Consider the following 12,904-nt stretch of genomic DNA (forward strand, 5'->3'; position numbering starts at 1 on the left):
TAATGTTATATAAACTGAGTCAACATTAAACTGACTCCAGCTGAATAACGACATATTGTCTTCTGTAGAACTGCTTATAGCTGAATTGAACTTTCAAAGTTTCATAATTGATTAAATTTACACAGTTACTGAACTGAACAAACACTGAAATGACTTGAGCAGAATAACGACACTATTGTGTTGTTAGTGCTGCTTTCCAGCAGAATAAAATTTGGATTTCACTCATATTTGAAGTCTGTTTCACTGATTTTGTTATTTTCCTGTTTATTACTGTGAAGTTGCTTTAAAGAAATCTGATCTGGATAAAGCACTCTGTAAATATAGGTGACTTGACTACATGGTTTCATTGACATTTACTGGTACCTTATTTATTTGAAGTGATTCAAAGAAGGTCATGGTGATTATCATCAAAGATAATTTTACCTGAAACATTCTCTGCTTTTCTGCGCTGCCCATCCAGCCCTGTCTTCTTCTCCAGACCCCTGCAACAAGAATTCTCCTTCAGTACACATTTTCTATCCATTACAGCAATAACTAATTGCCATAACTCAAAATAAAGCTATTGGTTCTTATAAGGTAAACCACTGCTTCTGTTCGTCCTTGGCCATTTATTTGTTTGAAAAATAAAAACTTTACCAGCCAATAAGATATAAGCTTGGGGGAACATGTTGACATTTCCTGTAATCATTGGTTACATTTCAGCGATGGACTGTATTTGGCATTAAATCGAGTGATATCAGTATTTTCTGATATTAAAGCATATTAAAGTATTAAAGGGCATGTTTAAAATGACTGAATAACTAAATTCGAATTTTCTACTTAAATATGATCAAAATTCGAATTATATTCGAATTTAAAAGGCATAATTTCAGTTAGGGGTAAAAAAGCTTTTGGTTTCTCTCCTGAGGCCACAAGAGGGCGTATCGAGCAAAATAGTATGCACGTTTCTTCAAAGCGCAATAAAATAACAGGACTATCTTTGAAAAAAAGTGCATAATGTTTAAAATAATATTTATAAATTAGTTTATAAACTTGGTTTCAGTTTTGACGTAAACAACATCTTCTCCACACTGATGCTCTCGTTTTCCGCAATATATGAATGAACAATAGTGATGGGTCATTCTTGAACATTTCGTTCATTTTGAGTGATTTCATTTCCGTCTCAGGGAGTGATTCGTTCAGTCACGCATGCGCAACATCCTATAGGTTCTGTACTGGAATTAGTCAAGTAGTTCACCTGTTTCGAGTCTTCGGGTTTTTCGAGTCGTTCGTTCATCACGTGACAGCCCCATAAGTTTAACCTATGCAGTCTGAGCCGAAAAGAGACTTAATAATAATAACCAACTCTTTATTACCTTTGTTACAACATTCAGTGTTATGGAAAAGAACCATCATGACAGAAATTCACACATTTATAATCTGTAAAATCTAAATCTAAAATTTGAGACCACAAACGCATCACGTAACTGTAAGAGTAAATAATAATTATAATAATAATAATAATAATAATAATAATAATAACAACAACCATGCAACCGTTTGTAAGGAAGCTTATAAATTAACGAATTTCTCTCTCCAACGCTGTCACGTCACAAAAGAACGAACAATTCGAAAGACTCGAGAGATGAACTAATCAATTCTCTTTCCGGCTCAGACTGCATTGGTTAAGTTTATGGGGCTGTCACGTGATGAACGAACGACTCAAACCCGAAGACTCGTCAGATAAGAGGTGAGGTGAGCTAATCATAGACTGAAGACCCAGGTAAACAATGAATTAATCTTTTCTGTTTCTTATAGTATTATAGTTTTGCATTGTTTGTAGAGTGATCAACGTTTGCTTAAGTAGTAGACGTGTTAGGGAAGTAACACGTAACATTTTAATTATATTTTGCTAAAATGAACGAAATGACTCAAAAAAAGATTCGTTCATTTTGCTGAACGAGACTCAAACGTCCGAGTCGGTAAAATGATCCGAACTTCCCATCCCTACTGAACAACGTAGCAGCGCCGCATCTAGTGGGTTCAACTGGATAGGCTAACAAAAGCATTCAAATGCAATCAATGACACATACATCGTCATCGCATCTCGTGCGCCACTGATAAGGCTGCCTGACGGCTGACGGAGACCTTAAATTCGAAAGCAACGTTTTTGCATTCGAATGTGGATTTTTTTTTAAATTCTACGAATATTCGAAATTTAAAAAAAAAATTGACAGCCCTAAAGCATATAAATCACCAGAGTGTATTTTACTTTTCTTCAGGTATACAAACTGTTTTCAGAGAGTGACGAAACTGTGTCATTCTTAGGGTGAATAGTTTTGATGAAAAACTGCTTGTGATTTAGATCAAACTAAAACACAGCACAATCTAAAATGAGATATTTCAGATACAAATCACCTACCTGCAGCTCTCACACTTAATGCCATCTTGCATTAGACAGCATTGACACCAAGAAGGTGGAATTGTGCCTTCCACCACCTCCTCCTCCTCCGATGAGCTCTCACTGTCAGCAGAGTTGTCTGGTTCATTGGTGGGAAAACAAGGCCGCGATCGTCCCAGAGTGCCATTGCGTTCCAAATGGGAGAAAACGGTCTGGGAGAGTGGGGAGGCAGGAGGGGTGGGAGGGGGTGGAGCTCCATAGTTATGATCCTGACAACACACAACGGAAGACTGTTGCATCTTCAAACAACGGTGTTCAGGCACAACAAAAGGGAAAAGGAAAGAGAGAGGGAGAAGAGAATGAAAGGAGGTGAGCAGGGAAAAGGGGCAGGAAGAAAGAAGAGGTGGGAATGAAAAACTAAAAAACATGGCATTCAAAATTTAACAATATCTAATGTAGCTAAGAATGTTTTGGCTAAAGTATCTTAATTACACCACAAGCATAAATCTAAATAAACTTAATTTAAGTAAACATTGTTTAAAAAATGAGAAACAGTACTACATATGACAAATTGCTTATGAACTTCCTCATTTGAAAGGTGCATTGGATAATAGCATCTACTAAATGATTAAATGCAAATTCATTTCAATTTTACACTATGCACAAAGGCTAGTGGAACTGCAATTACAAATGTATCACCATGCACAAGTTTATTTAATATGATTCAGCACTATCCATTATTGAGATGCTATTAGGTAACACACTGACTAAAATGACAATGATTTAACTATAAATTTGTAAAAAATAAAAACAAGAATAAAACAACTTACAGCATAAGGAAGTCCCCCATATCCATGACTCTGTGTGTTCCCACAGCTGCGACTTGAGTAATTTTTCTCATTTACTGCTGGGCTCGCTTCAACTGATTCCGGACTGAGAGAAAGAAATATATTTGAGAAGCTTGCAAATAAAATGCTAGTTATGTATGTAGATGTGGTTCTGTAAACTCCAGATGACCGCCAGAGGCAGTGCTAAACAGTAGTGGATCATCACAGAGCCAGTCAGATAAGACAGACTGAGAGAATATATCAACAAAAAAAGGTCACAAAATAACCTCTGAGAATTCAGAGTGACAAAGAACTATGATGATCACCTGGAATTCACAGAAGAGCAGAACTCCCATGCTGAAACACAAAAACTAAATTGATGCAATATGCACAGTCCACTAAGGAAACTCCTTGCAAAAGTAACCCAAGATGAGGAGGCAGCTCTAGTGGAATAAGTGACTACACCAGGCTATGAGCCACTGGGCCTATAGGCTAGAGTGATAACCTCCACAATCCAATAAATGGCCTCTGTTTTGACATGGGAGGACCTTTAAACACATTGTAACAAACAAACATCTTATCTGTCTGAGACTGGTGGCATCTGGAGAACAAATTCCAACCTGAAGCATAGCGTTATCATGTAAGGCAGCCCTAGTGCTAGTAATGGTGTGAACAACAGCAGGTTCACAATCCACTAGAACAGTGGCTCTCAAATTTGAACTGGGTCAGTTGGTGGGGGCTCCAGGATCAGGGTTGAGAACCACTGTACTAGAATAAGGATGGACCCAAGGGTGAAACTCAGGTTGTTGGGGGGAAAAAAAAAATCACAGCCATCCATTTAAATTTCTGTGGTGAAGTTACCACATACTACTAGGGATGTAGCGATTAACCGCGCTTTAAAACGTCACGGTTAATTAATCGTATGGTTCCGCTAAACCGAGTGTTTCTGTTACACGGAACGGAACTGTTGCAGCTAGCGCAAAACTAAAAAAGTTACACTAGTGGTGCACTAGCTTAAAATTACGTGCTTATCAGATGCACGGAGGCTACTACATGCATTAGATTAACTCTGTGACAGAGGGACCAAACAGCGAAGCTTTATTTCCACCAGAGAAATGCTTGTCGATAGTGTGGTACCATTTTGGGTACACCAAGAATGACCAGGGTGTCATTTAAATATTGCTGTTAAAAAACTGCTGCTAAAGAGCGAATACATAAGGGATAATGCACGGCTTTCTGTACATTGAATGATTTTAATGCACGACTTGAAGGCAAGAACCACCTGACACGAAGCTACAGCTCGTTAGCTCAGCATTCTGCCCGCTTCAGATCAGACAGAGATTAAATAGTGTGGTAAGATCACATTTATTTGATTTAATTAATTATAACATTTAGCTACTTGAATTAATTATTCGAGAGAGAGAGAGAGAGAGAGAGTGTATATTAATAATAGGCTACTTCATTAACTTTGTTATTTACCATCCCTGTTGTAGTATTATTCATAATATTTTTTTTCACCATGTTTCCAAATTCTTTACCCCAGGTCCAAAAGATATGTAAAGAATGTACAAACTGAAAACATTAAATACTTTTGCGATCTATTTCCATTTGTTATTTTCAAAAGAGAAATACTGTCATGGATGTTTACAGAGCAGAGGTCACCTTTTGTAATTCCAATGGGAGAGATGGACTTTTGTCTGTCTTTTGTTTATTATTATTTTTTGCTGTATTGTTGGTTACTGTGTTATTTTGGTTTCAAACGCCAGCAATAAATAACACTTTAATATCTAAAGAGTGTTCATGTGATTTTATACATTAGTAATGTTGGGAAATTAGTAAATGCATAATAATCGTCATAATCGCAAAACCGTGATTATTCCTCAGACAATAATCGTACCAACAAAATCCATAATCGTTGCATCCCTACATACTACCCGGTAAAAGACAGAGGAAGAGAGGTAACTATGGATCAGCAGGCCATCAAGGTGCCACAGAGTACTCTGTGCTTGTGCAGAAAGATACTGTGTAATTTAAAAGTGGGATAGGGGTTTGCAAAGTAGGAAGTTAAGTCATTCAAGAGACAATAAATTCTGCCTCAGCTGGCTAGACTCCTTTGCCATCGCGAACCACAAGCAACACTGAGTGGTCCCTTCGGATGCAAAGATCCATATCTGCCTCAGTAAACCACTACACTGCATGAGTGAAACATCCATTCTCCTATTTGAAACTGATTTCCGGAATAAGAAGCTGCTACCTGATTGCCTGACACTGGTTGTCAGAAATTCCAACTATTGCAACAATCAATGTACAAATTCAATCCTGCTCCTTTGCATTCTTTTAAATCAGTTAAGAGATCACCTTGTGCCATATCAATCTTCTCTTGGTCAAATGTCTTCATGTGATATGAATTCGCAGGGCAGAGTTCACCAAACATGATCTTGCATTTTCACGCTCCCGCATATAAAAGAATGAATACAAGCAAGTGTTGGTGTTGCAGCAGCCTGAGGTGGAGTAGGTCATGCAGAATCACTGAAAAGGCATAGTCAGTATCCCTATAACTTGAGCAAGGAGCTGCAAAATGCTGGTTTCCAAAGCAATGTAACAGAGAGATATAGTAAGAGAATTCTGTGGTATCCCAATTAATATGGGGTGGAAACATGCAACTTATTGTCACATTTATAGACAGACGCATCTTTTGAACATGTTCCAAAAACAACCTGGTGTTACATACAGCTTGCCGTTTTGCAAAGGCACATTTAACATCTCATATTTTTGCTTTTGAAGTATACAGGCAAAAAGAAGACACCAAACAGCATCTGTGAAGTAAAAAGTACAAACTGACAAGTGACTCCAAATTAAGATTACCGTCTTCTGCATATAAGGTGGAATATCCCAAAACAGTCATAGTCTGTCTGGAATGACATGAAGAAACAGAACAAACTGAGACAGACTAAATCCAGAAGAACTGTGGCAACATCTCCAAGATGCTTCAAAAAACCTACCTGCCAAGCTACCTGAAAAACTATGCGTAAGTGGCACCTAGGGCAAAAGCTGCTTTAAATGCAAAGGATAGTCACACCAAATGTTGATTTAATTTTGTTAATAGAAGTTATCTGAGATCAGATCTCTGTGTGAATCACTGGCTGTAGTCAGACAAAAATCTCACTGGATTATTACAATTAATGGCAAAATTAATGTTTGGAAATGTAAACTGATATTTTCACTGACACACTACAACAAAATAACTGGCTTAAAATAATTTTTAGCTGGTGAAAGTACTAGTGCTCTAATCATTTTGGCCACCACTAAGACTTTGGCCATATCACCCAACACAGTTGTGTTAAATAATAATTATGTGACATCAATATTGACCACAATATTTGTGAACACTACAGCCCCATTTCCAGCTAACACTAGACACTTGATAACCAACTTCAAAAAGCTGCAGTATGAAAAATCTCTAGAAGGCGTGAAAGCAAAAGAGTCTGAGTTCTGAGCTACTGCAGCTTATAATCTTTGGCTTGTCACCATGAAGTTGCTGGCATATTCTGGTTGGTGGTTGGTGCCACAATGATCCACTATTACTACTTAGCACTGCCTTTGGCAGTCAGGAGGAATGAAAATATACAGTGATCAAAAGAAAAGCAGTGGTTGAAACCATGTTCAAATTGATTGATAAATATGTACTTTTAATCTTTCAACTCAGCCAATCATATAAAACCAATCACATTTTTATGATAGTTTAAAAAAACGTGTGCTCCAAAATAAATATAGTGTGAGCCAAACATTCAGACCTTCTGCAAATAATTTTTTTTTATAAAGGTTGTAAAAAAATTGTAAAAAGGTATGGCGAGTATGAAAAGCTTGTGCAACCTTTTAAAAGAAAAGAATGGGGTGAAAAAATTTGTATGTATTAACAGTAAACAAAGAGAAATCAAATCTTGAGTTTTTGACATGGTATCTGTGAATTTGTAGCACTGATTAACTGATTGGCCATTTAGTGTCAATAAATGTTGATATTTTAAATAAATAAGGTATGCCCAGCTATACTGGCTAACACGCAAAACAAAATAATTAGGTCTATTTTTCTCAGTCTAAACTAATTAATTTGCCTTCACAGAATTCCACTGTAAATTTAAAATTTCTCTCTGTAACAGATACTCTTAACCATGGCGAAAAAAAATGCACTAAATAAACAACTCTCATTACCCCTTTTCCACCGAAAAGATGCATGTTCTGGAGCCAGACCCCATTCTTGGCCAGTGCTCAGCCGGGTGGATTAAAGCCTGTTTCAAACTGACTCTGCGTTTCCACAGACTTGACATAACAGGTTTTGTTGCAGTGTGTTATGTGACTATAGTCCAAAGTATACTAAAACAATTTTTCTGCTGTGGAAACCCATGATTTGGATTGAGAATAGGCACCAACCAGGAACCTACAAAGGCACCACGTTGAAGGAAAAAGGGCTCAGAACAGAAACTTACTCTGATCCAGCGGCCATATCGGTGTAAGGTGTCTCAGGTGTGGTGACTCCCAGTGTGATTACTATGGAGAGGGGAGGGAAGAGGAGAATCAAGGGCTCCTAATGGCAGCAGCAAAGCACTCCTCAGATGGGGCGCTGCTATACCACATCACGCACATCAGGAGTCCTGAAACCATAGACCACAAAAAAGAGAGGGAGAGAGGATTAGGTATTGGTATAGGTATATTGTGTAAATGCAGCCTTAAAAACATGCAAAATTGTAGCACCCACAAAAAATATCTATGTTGCTTGGTGCATGCAATGTTCAGCTGGCTGAATTTTTTTTTATACATCATGATTAGTGTAAAATGTAGTCTACTACTCGTGCTAAACTGTGGTACTTCTTTACTCTGCTATCTGAAGAAAATCAGCAAGAGAAGAGAAAGAACAATATAATGGGAAAGGTCTTTGAAACTAAAAGTCTCAAAGTACAGTCCATTGTTTTCTTCATTCCATACATTTTTTTTGAATATTGCAAGTTAAAGTGGGCCGGCTGAGTTACAGAAATAGCAGATAATGCATGTCACCCTCAATTTACTAAAAAGCAGTGCTGTAGAAGTGAATATAGAATTATTTTACGCACACACAGAACAAAAATGGTGAGACCTAGACCTAATAAAACCAAACTTTAAACCTCGCAGGACATCCGTCTTTTGCTCATCCTGAATTATACGAGTTTAGATCTAGAGATCAACAATTGTACAGCAAGCTACATAGGCACAAAATAGACACAAAATCTCTAATCATGTTAAGAAACATTTTAGTTAAACTGCATTTAGCTGCATGTTCTAAAACAATAGCTGTCAAATGTTTTTTTTTTTATAAACAAAAAAGAAAATAGTTGCACCTTCAAGCCAAAAAGTGTTAATGTTGAAACGCTTGTTGAAAAATGTTGAAAAACATGCAACAATTGCCAAGGCTTTATGCAGCAGACTTCTCATCAGGCATATAATGCAGTTTATTCACTGCCTAAAGTATCATTGTAATATTTATACAGAGCTACGAGAACTTTGTATTTGTACTTTAGGCAAAATGTTAGAGTTGAGTGAGCAGAACTTTAGCACAATGTAGTCAATTTTTTAAGCAACAAGCCATTTTGACACATTAAGTCATTTTCAGCATAATTAAGAATCTCTTTCACTTACTTCCACAAACAAAACAACCTCATCTTGTATGATTCTTTTCTGGGCTCTTCATACACAGGAGCTCTAGCAAGATCAATATTCTCAGCAAACCAAGCCAAAAAATATTTTGAATTTTGTTATATGGGTTGTTACCACATAACTTGTTCATGAACTTTCTTTTCTTATCAACTTCAAGACTGGATTGTAGACAAGTTTGTATAAGATTAATGTATAAGGAAAATCATGCATCAGGGTATATTGCATAAGCTTCAATACACTGTGATAATTTGGATTGTAAAAGTGTAACGCTCTGCCTTAAATAAGGCAGGCTACACAAATACATTTTGTTCTTTTACCTCTTTATAGTGTTTGAATGAATGCAGGCACAATAAGTAACCACCAAAACAAAGAATAATTGCCAACCCAGTGTGTATTTTACAAGACGACACAGAAAAACAATATATACAATAAATTAATGTGCGTGCGTTTGTACTGTCCTTTAAAGTCCAATGTTAAGTGTGTGTGTGTGTGTGTGTGTTATGGATCGGCCTCACCGGTAAGGCGTTTTGAGTCCGGAATCACGTGATTGATAGCTATAATCCAAACTTGAGCATGAACGTTGCTGCTCGAACGCTGATAAACCGGCTTCTTTTATCAGAAATGTAAAATCAGCTGATTCAGATGATGTCACGGGATTCCCTGGCGCGTCGCGACGGAACTCTCGCGAGAAGAAACAGGGTCCACAACACTTGACGGGGCAATACAAAAAAATGGACAACGATAACAGCTGAGACATAACAATCAAATTAGCATTTTATCAACAACTTTATAAATATCTCCCTCTTGTGTAGCCGTGCTACAAAGGAATTTTTTTTTTTTTTTTTTTTTTACATTTCATCATTATTTGCACACTCATACCATTTATAAACTTATGGATTTCTTTCTTCTGTGAAACACATACACAAAAAAGATATTTTAAAGGGGTCATATGATGCGATTTCAATTTTTCCTTTCTCTTTGAAGTGTTACAAGCTCTTGGTGCATAAAGAAGATCTGTAAAGTTGCAAAGACTAAAGTCTCAAATCCAAAGAGATATTCTTTATAAAAATGAAGAGTCAACCAGGCCCTCCTAAAACAGCTCATTTTAACACGCCCCACTACGTCACGATGTGGGAAGATTTGCATAACATCGCCCAAATGTTCACGCAAAGAAAGGAGGTGTAAAATGTATTCTCGCTGTAGTATTGTTGCTGCCGCCATGACGCTGTGTCACGTGTTTCGTTGTGAAAGCGAAACTACTTTGTTTTACTTCTACTACTTCCAAAAGAGGACGATATCCGCTTCGTCATGCCTAGAGCTGATCCGTGCTGGTTGCTGAGGAAATACATCAACTTTGCGCTGTGAATCGTCAGCTCGGCTTTCACCGTGGACGAAGCGGAGTCCAGTCCGGGGTCGTCACATGTGGTTGCCGCAAGCCTGCTTGCCGCTCCTTCGTCGAATCCGCCGGCTGCGCCGTTCTCAAGCCCGCCAGCATCCGCTCACTCAGCCCGCCGACCGCCGCTCACTCTAGCCCGCCGTGTGTGACGCTGTGTGTTTCGTTGTAAAACCAAACTACTTTGTTTGGCCTTCCAAAAGAAGACATAACTAGAAATCAGTGGTCAAGTTGTATTTACAACAATGTTTCAGAACAGTTCAACCCAAATATTCAGATGTGTGCAGCGCATTTTGCGGAGGATGAGGACTGTTTCCTGTGAGAGTAGCCTACAATGCCGGTGTCCGTTTCTATAAAGTGGGGCAGTTCTAACTTTGCAAGGACAGTCTGGCGCTTCTGACTCACAGCCTGTAAGTAAGTTTTTTATATTTAAAGAATTTGCCACTGACGATTCAAACGCGAGTTTTGAGCAGTGTAGAGCAGCGCTTGTTATTTGTTGTTTCTCCGATCACAAATGCAGACATGCTTTTATGTTTATGTGGCGCGATACGCAATGCGTAAAAAGACAGTATAAGTCATTATAATCAGTAATTATGTCCCCACTGGATGCAAAAAATGCCTCGTTTGTAATGGGTTTTATTGCACCGGGACACAGGGCATCACACAGTATGGTAAGGGGCGTAACATTTCCATCACAAGCTTGAGGTATTCAGCCAATCACAACGCACTGGATAGCTGGCCAATCAGTGTACACCTCGCTTTTCAGAACGATGAGCTTTGTAAAAATCGCCACGTTTCAGAAACTTGGGGCATAGAGGAACAACAATAATGTACATTGTGGAATATAATGTGTTTTTTTAACCTTAAACCAAATAAACAAATTGCATTACACCAAATACACAAAATAATGTTCTTTTTAGCAACATCATATGACCATATCATATTAAAGAACATGTGGATCCAAACAACATTAGACCCCATTGACTTTCACTGCATTGACTTTTTTAATTTTGAAGAATAGTCAAATGTGCCATTTAACTGTCATTTAAACAGGTTTTTGAATACATACTACAGACTCTGCAGACTTCAGCTAATAAAGTTATTAGCTCTTTTAAAGTGTGCATTATATCAATCTACATAAATATGCCCATTCTCTGTATGTATCCAACTTATGAATGTCCAGAATCAAGGAAAAGTTGTCTTGAAAATCTAATGGCCGTCAAAAAAAAACCTGGGTGAAAGGAAAATTTCACATTTGTAATTTGAAAGCAGTGTGACAGAACTGCTGATCATATAGACAAATATGAATTACAGTTTAATTTGATCCTTAGAATCATTCATTCAACAATAATCATACGGTGCATTCAGAAAATACTCAAACCCCTTTACTTTTCGGACATTTTTTAATGCTGCAGCCTTATGCTATAGCACTTCTGAGGTAACAATGGTTTAATGATTTACTACAACAAAACTTTGTTAGTGTACATTTTATTACTAAAATACTATTTTCATACTAGAAATGACATCAAAATTGAAAAAGTTATTTAAATTACTTACTTTCAATTTCATATAAAATCATATAAAAATTGAAAGTTATTCAAAAACCTACATTTACACAAACTGACCACCAATTTACATTTACACAAACTGACCCCCAACTGCAACTTTCAGATGCTATTTTTTAACTTTTAGTTAAACTGTCACAGAATCAAACACACAGGATAGTGGGACATCATAGGCAGTGAAGAATACATCTATGTTGCCTTCAAAAATCGATTAGATGAAAGTTTCTCCAAAGACTTAATTTAACAGACGTCAATTAAGGCATTTTAATATGAGTAAAATGCACGATTCTATATCAGGAGGATGCACTTAACGTGCAAATCAGTAAAAACATGTAACGTGACTTTTGCAAAATGGGACCTGCTTGATTTATAAAATTTTATTTATTCATGTTTTTAAAAGCGCTAAAGAGAAGTTGCGCTGTTCCTCAGGAAGATATATGCGCTCAGAGACGGAACAGAACATGGACATGTAAAGTCATCTTTTAGCTCAAATACACACAAAAATGTGTCAATTTTTCACTTAGTGATTATTCATGTATACCTTCGTCGGTCATGTAATAAATGAACGTAAAGAGTTGAGAATGAAAATACACATGTAACGGTAAATTGGATCTGTGAGGCTCTTAAAGGGGTCCTATTATGCTTTTTCACTTTTTCAACTTTAGTTAGTCTGTAATGTTGCTGTTTGAGCATAAAAAAGATCTGCAAAGTTACAAAGTTCAAAGTCCACTTCAAAAGGAAGTATTTTATTTAACAGAAATCACTTTTCAAAAACTACAACGAATGACTCGTTTGGACTACAATGCATATTTTCCGGGATTTGTGATATCACAAATATCGACAAATGCGACGAGACCTGGTTGAGCTGCACTAGAGAAGGCAACGAGTGTTATCACTATGTCGGAGACACGCTAGCTTTCCCGAGGCAGACGAACTTAAAGTGGTTACAATCATCCGGGTTTAAAATCACGCTCAAATTGATTTGGGAGCAATATTTACACTGAAGCTCGCAGGCGGCTATGGTAAGGGGCATGACATTTCCCGACCAGGCGCC

At 37.4% G+C, this 12,904-nt stretch overlaps 1 protein-coding gene across 5 annotated transcripts in view; it reads right to left on the reverse strand.

Annotated features, from left to right (window-relative positions):
* The window catches only part of setd5 (SET domain containing 5), a 57,465-nt gene that overhangs the window by 20,431 nt on the left and 24,130 nt on the right, over window positions 1–12,904 (reverse strand). For 2 of the 5 annotated variants that reach the window (XM_016273661.1, XM_016273659.1), the window contains exons 1-4: window positions 7,692–7,768; window positions 3,211–3,313; window positions 2,402–2,679; window positions 424–482 (exon numbers count right to left, since the gene is read on the reverse strand). In XM_016273661.1, the coding sequence (XP_016129147.1) occupies window positions 424–482; window positions 2,402–2,679; window positions 3,211–3,313; window positions 7,692–7,708 (457 nt within the window). In that variant the 5' untranslated portion in view covers window positions 7,709–7,768. Of the gene's footprint in view, window positions 1–423; window positions 483–2,401; window positions 2,680–3,210; window positions 3,314–7,691; window positions 7,769–12,904 lie in introns of those variants that run through there. The other 3 variants (XM_016273664.1, XM_016273663.1, XM_016273662.1) reach the window with 2 other exon arrangements.

This window comes from Sinocyclocheilus grahami, unplaced genomic scaffold, assembly GCF_001515645.1.
Source record: "Sinocyclocheilus grahami isolate Dianchi unplaced genomic scaffold, SAMN03320097.WGS_v1.1 scaffold80.1, whole genome shotgun sequence".
Taxonomy (NCBI): domain Eukaryota; kingdom Metazoa; phylum Chordata; class Actinopteri; order Cypriniformes; family Cyprinidae; genus Sinocyclocheilus; species Sinocyclocheilus grahami.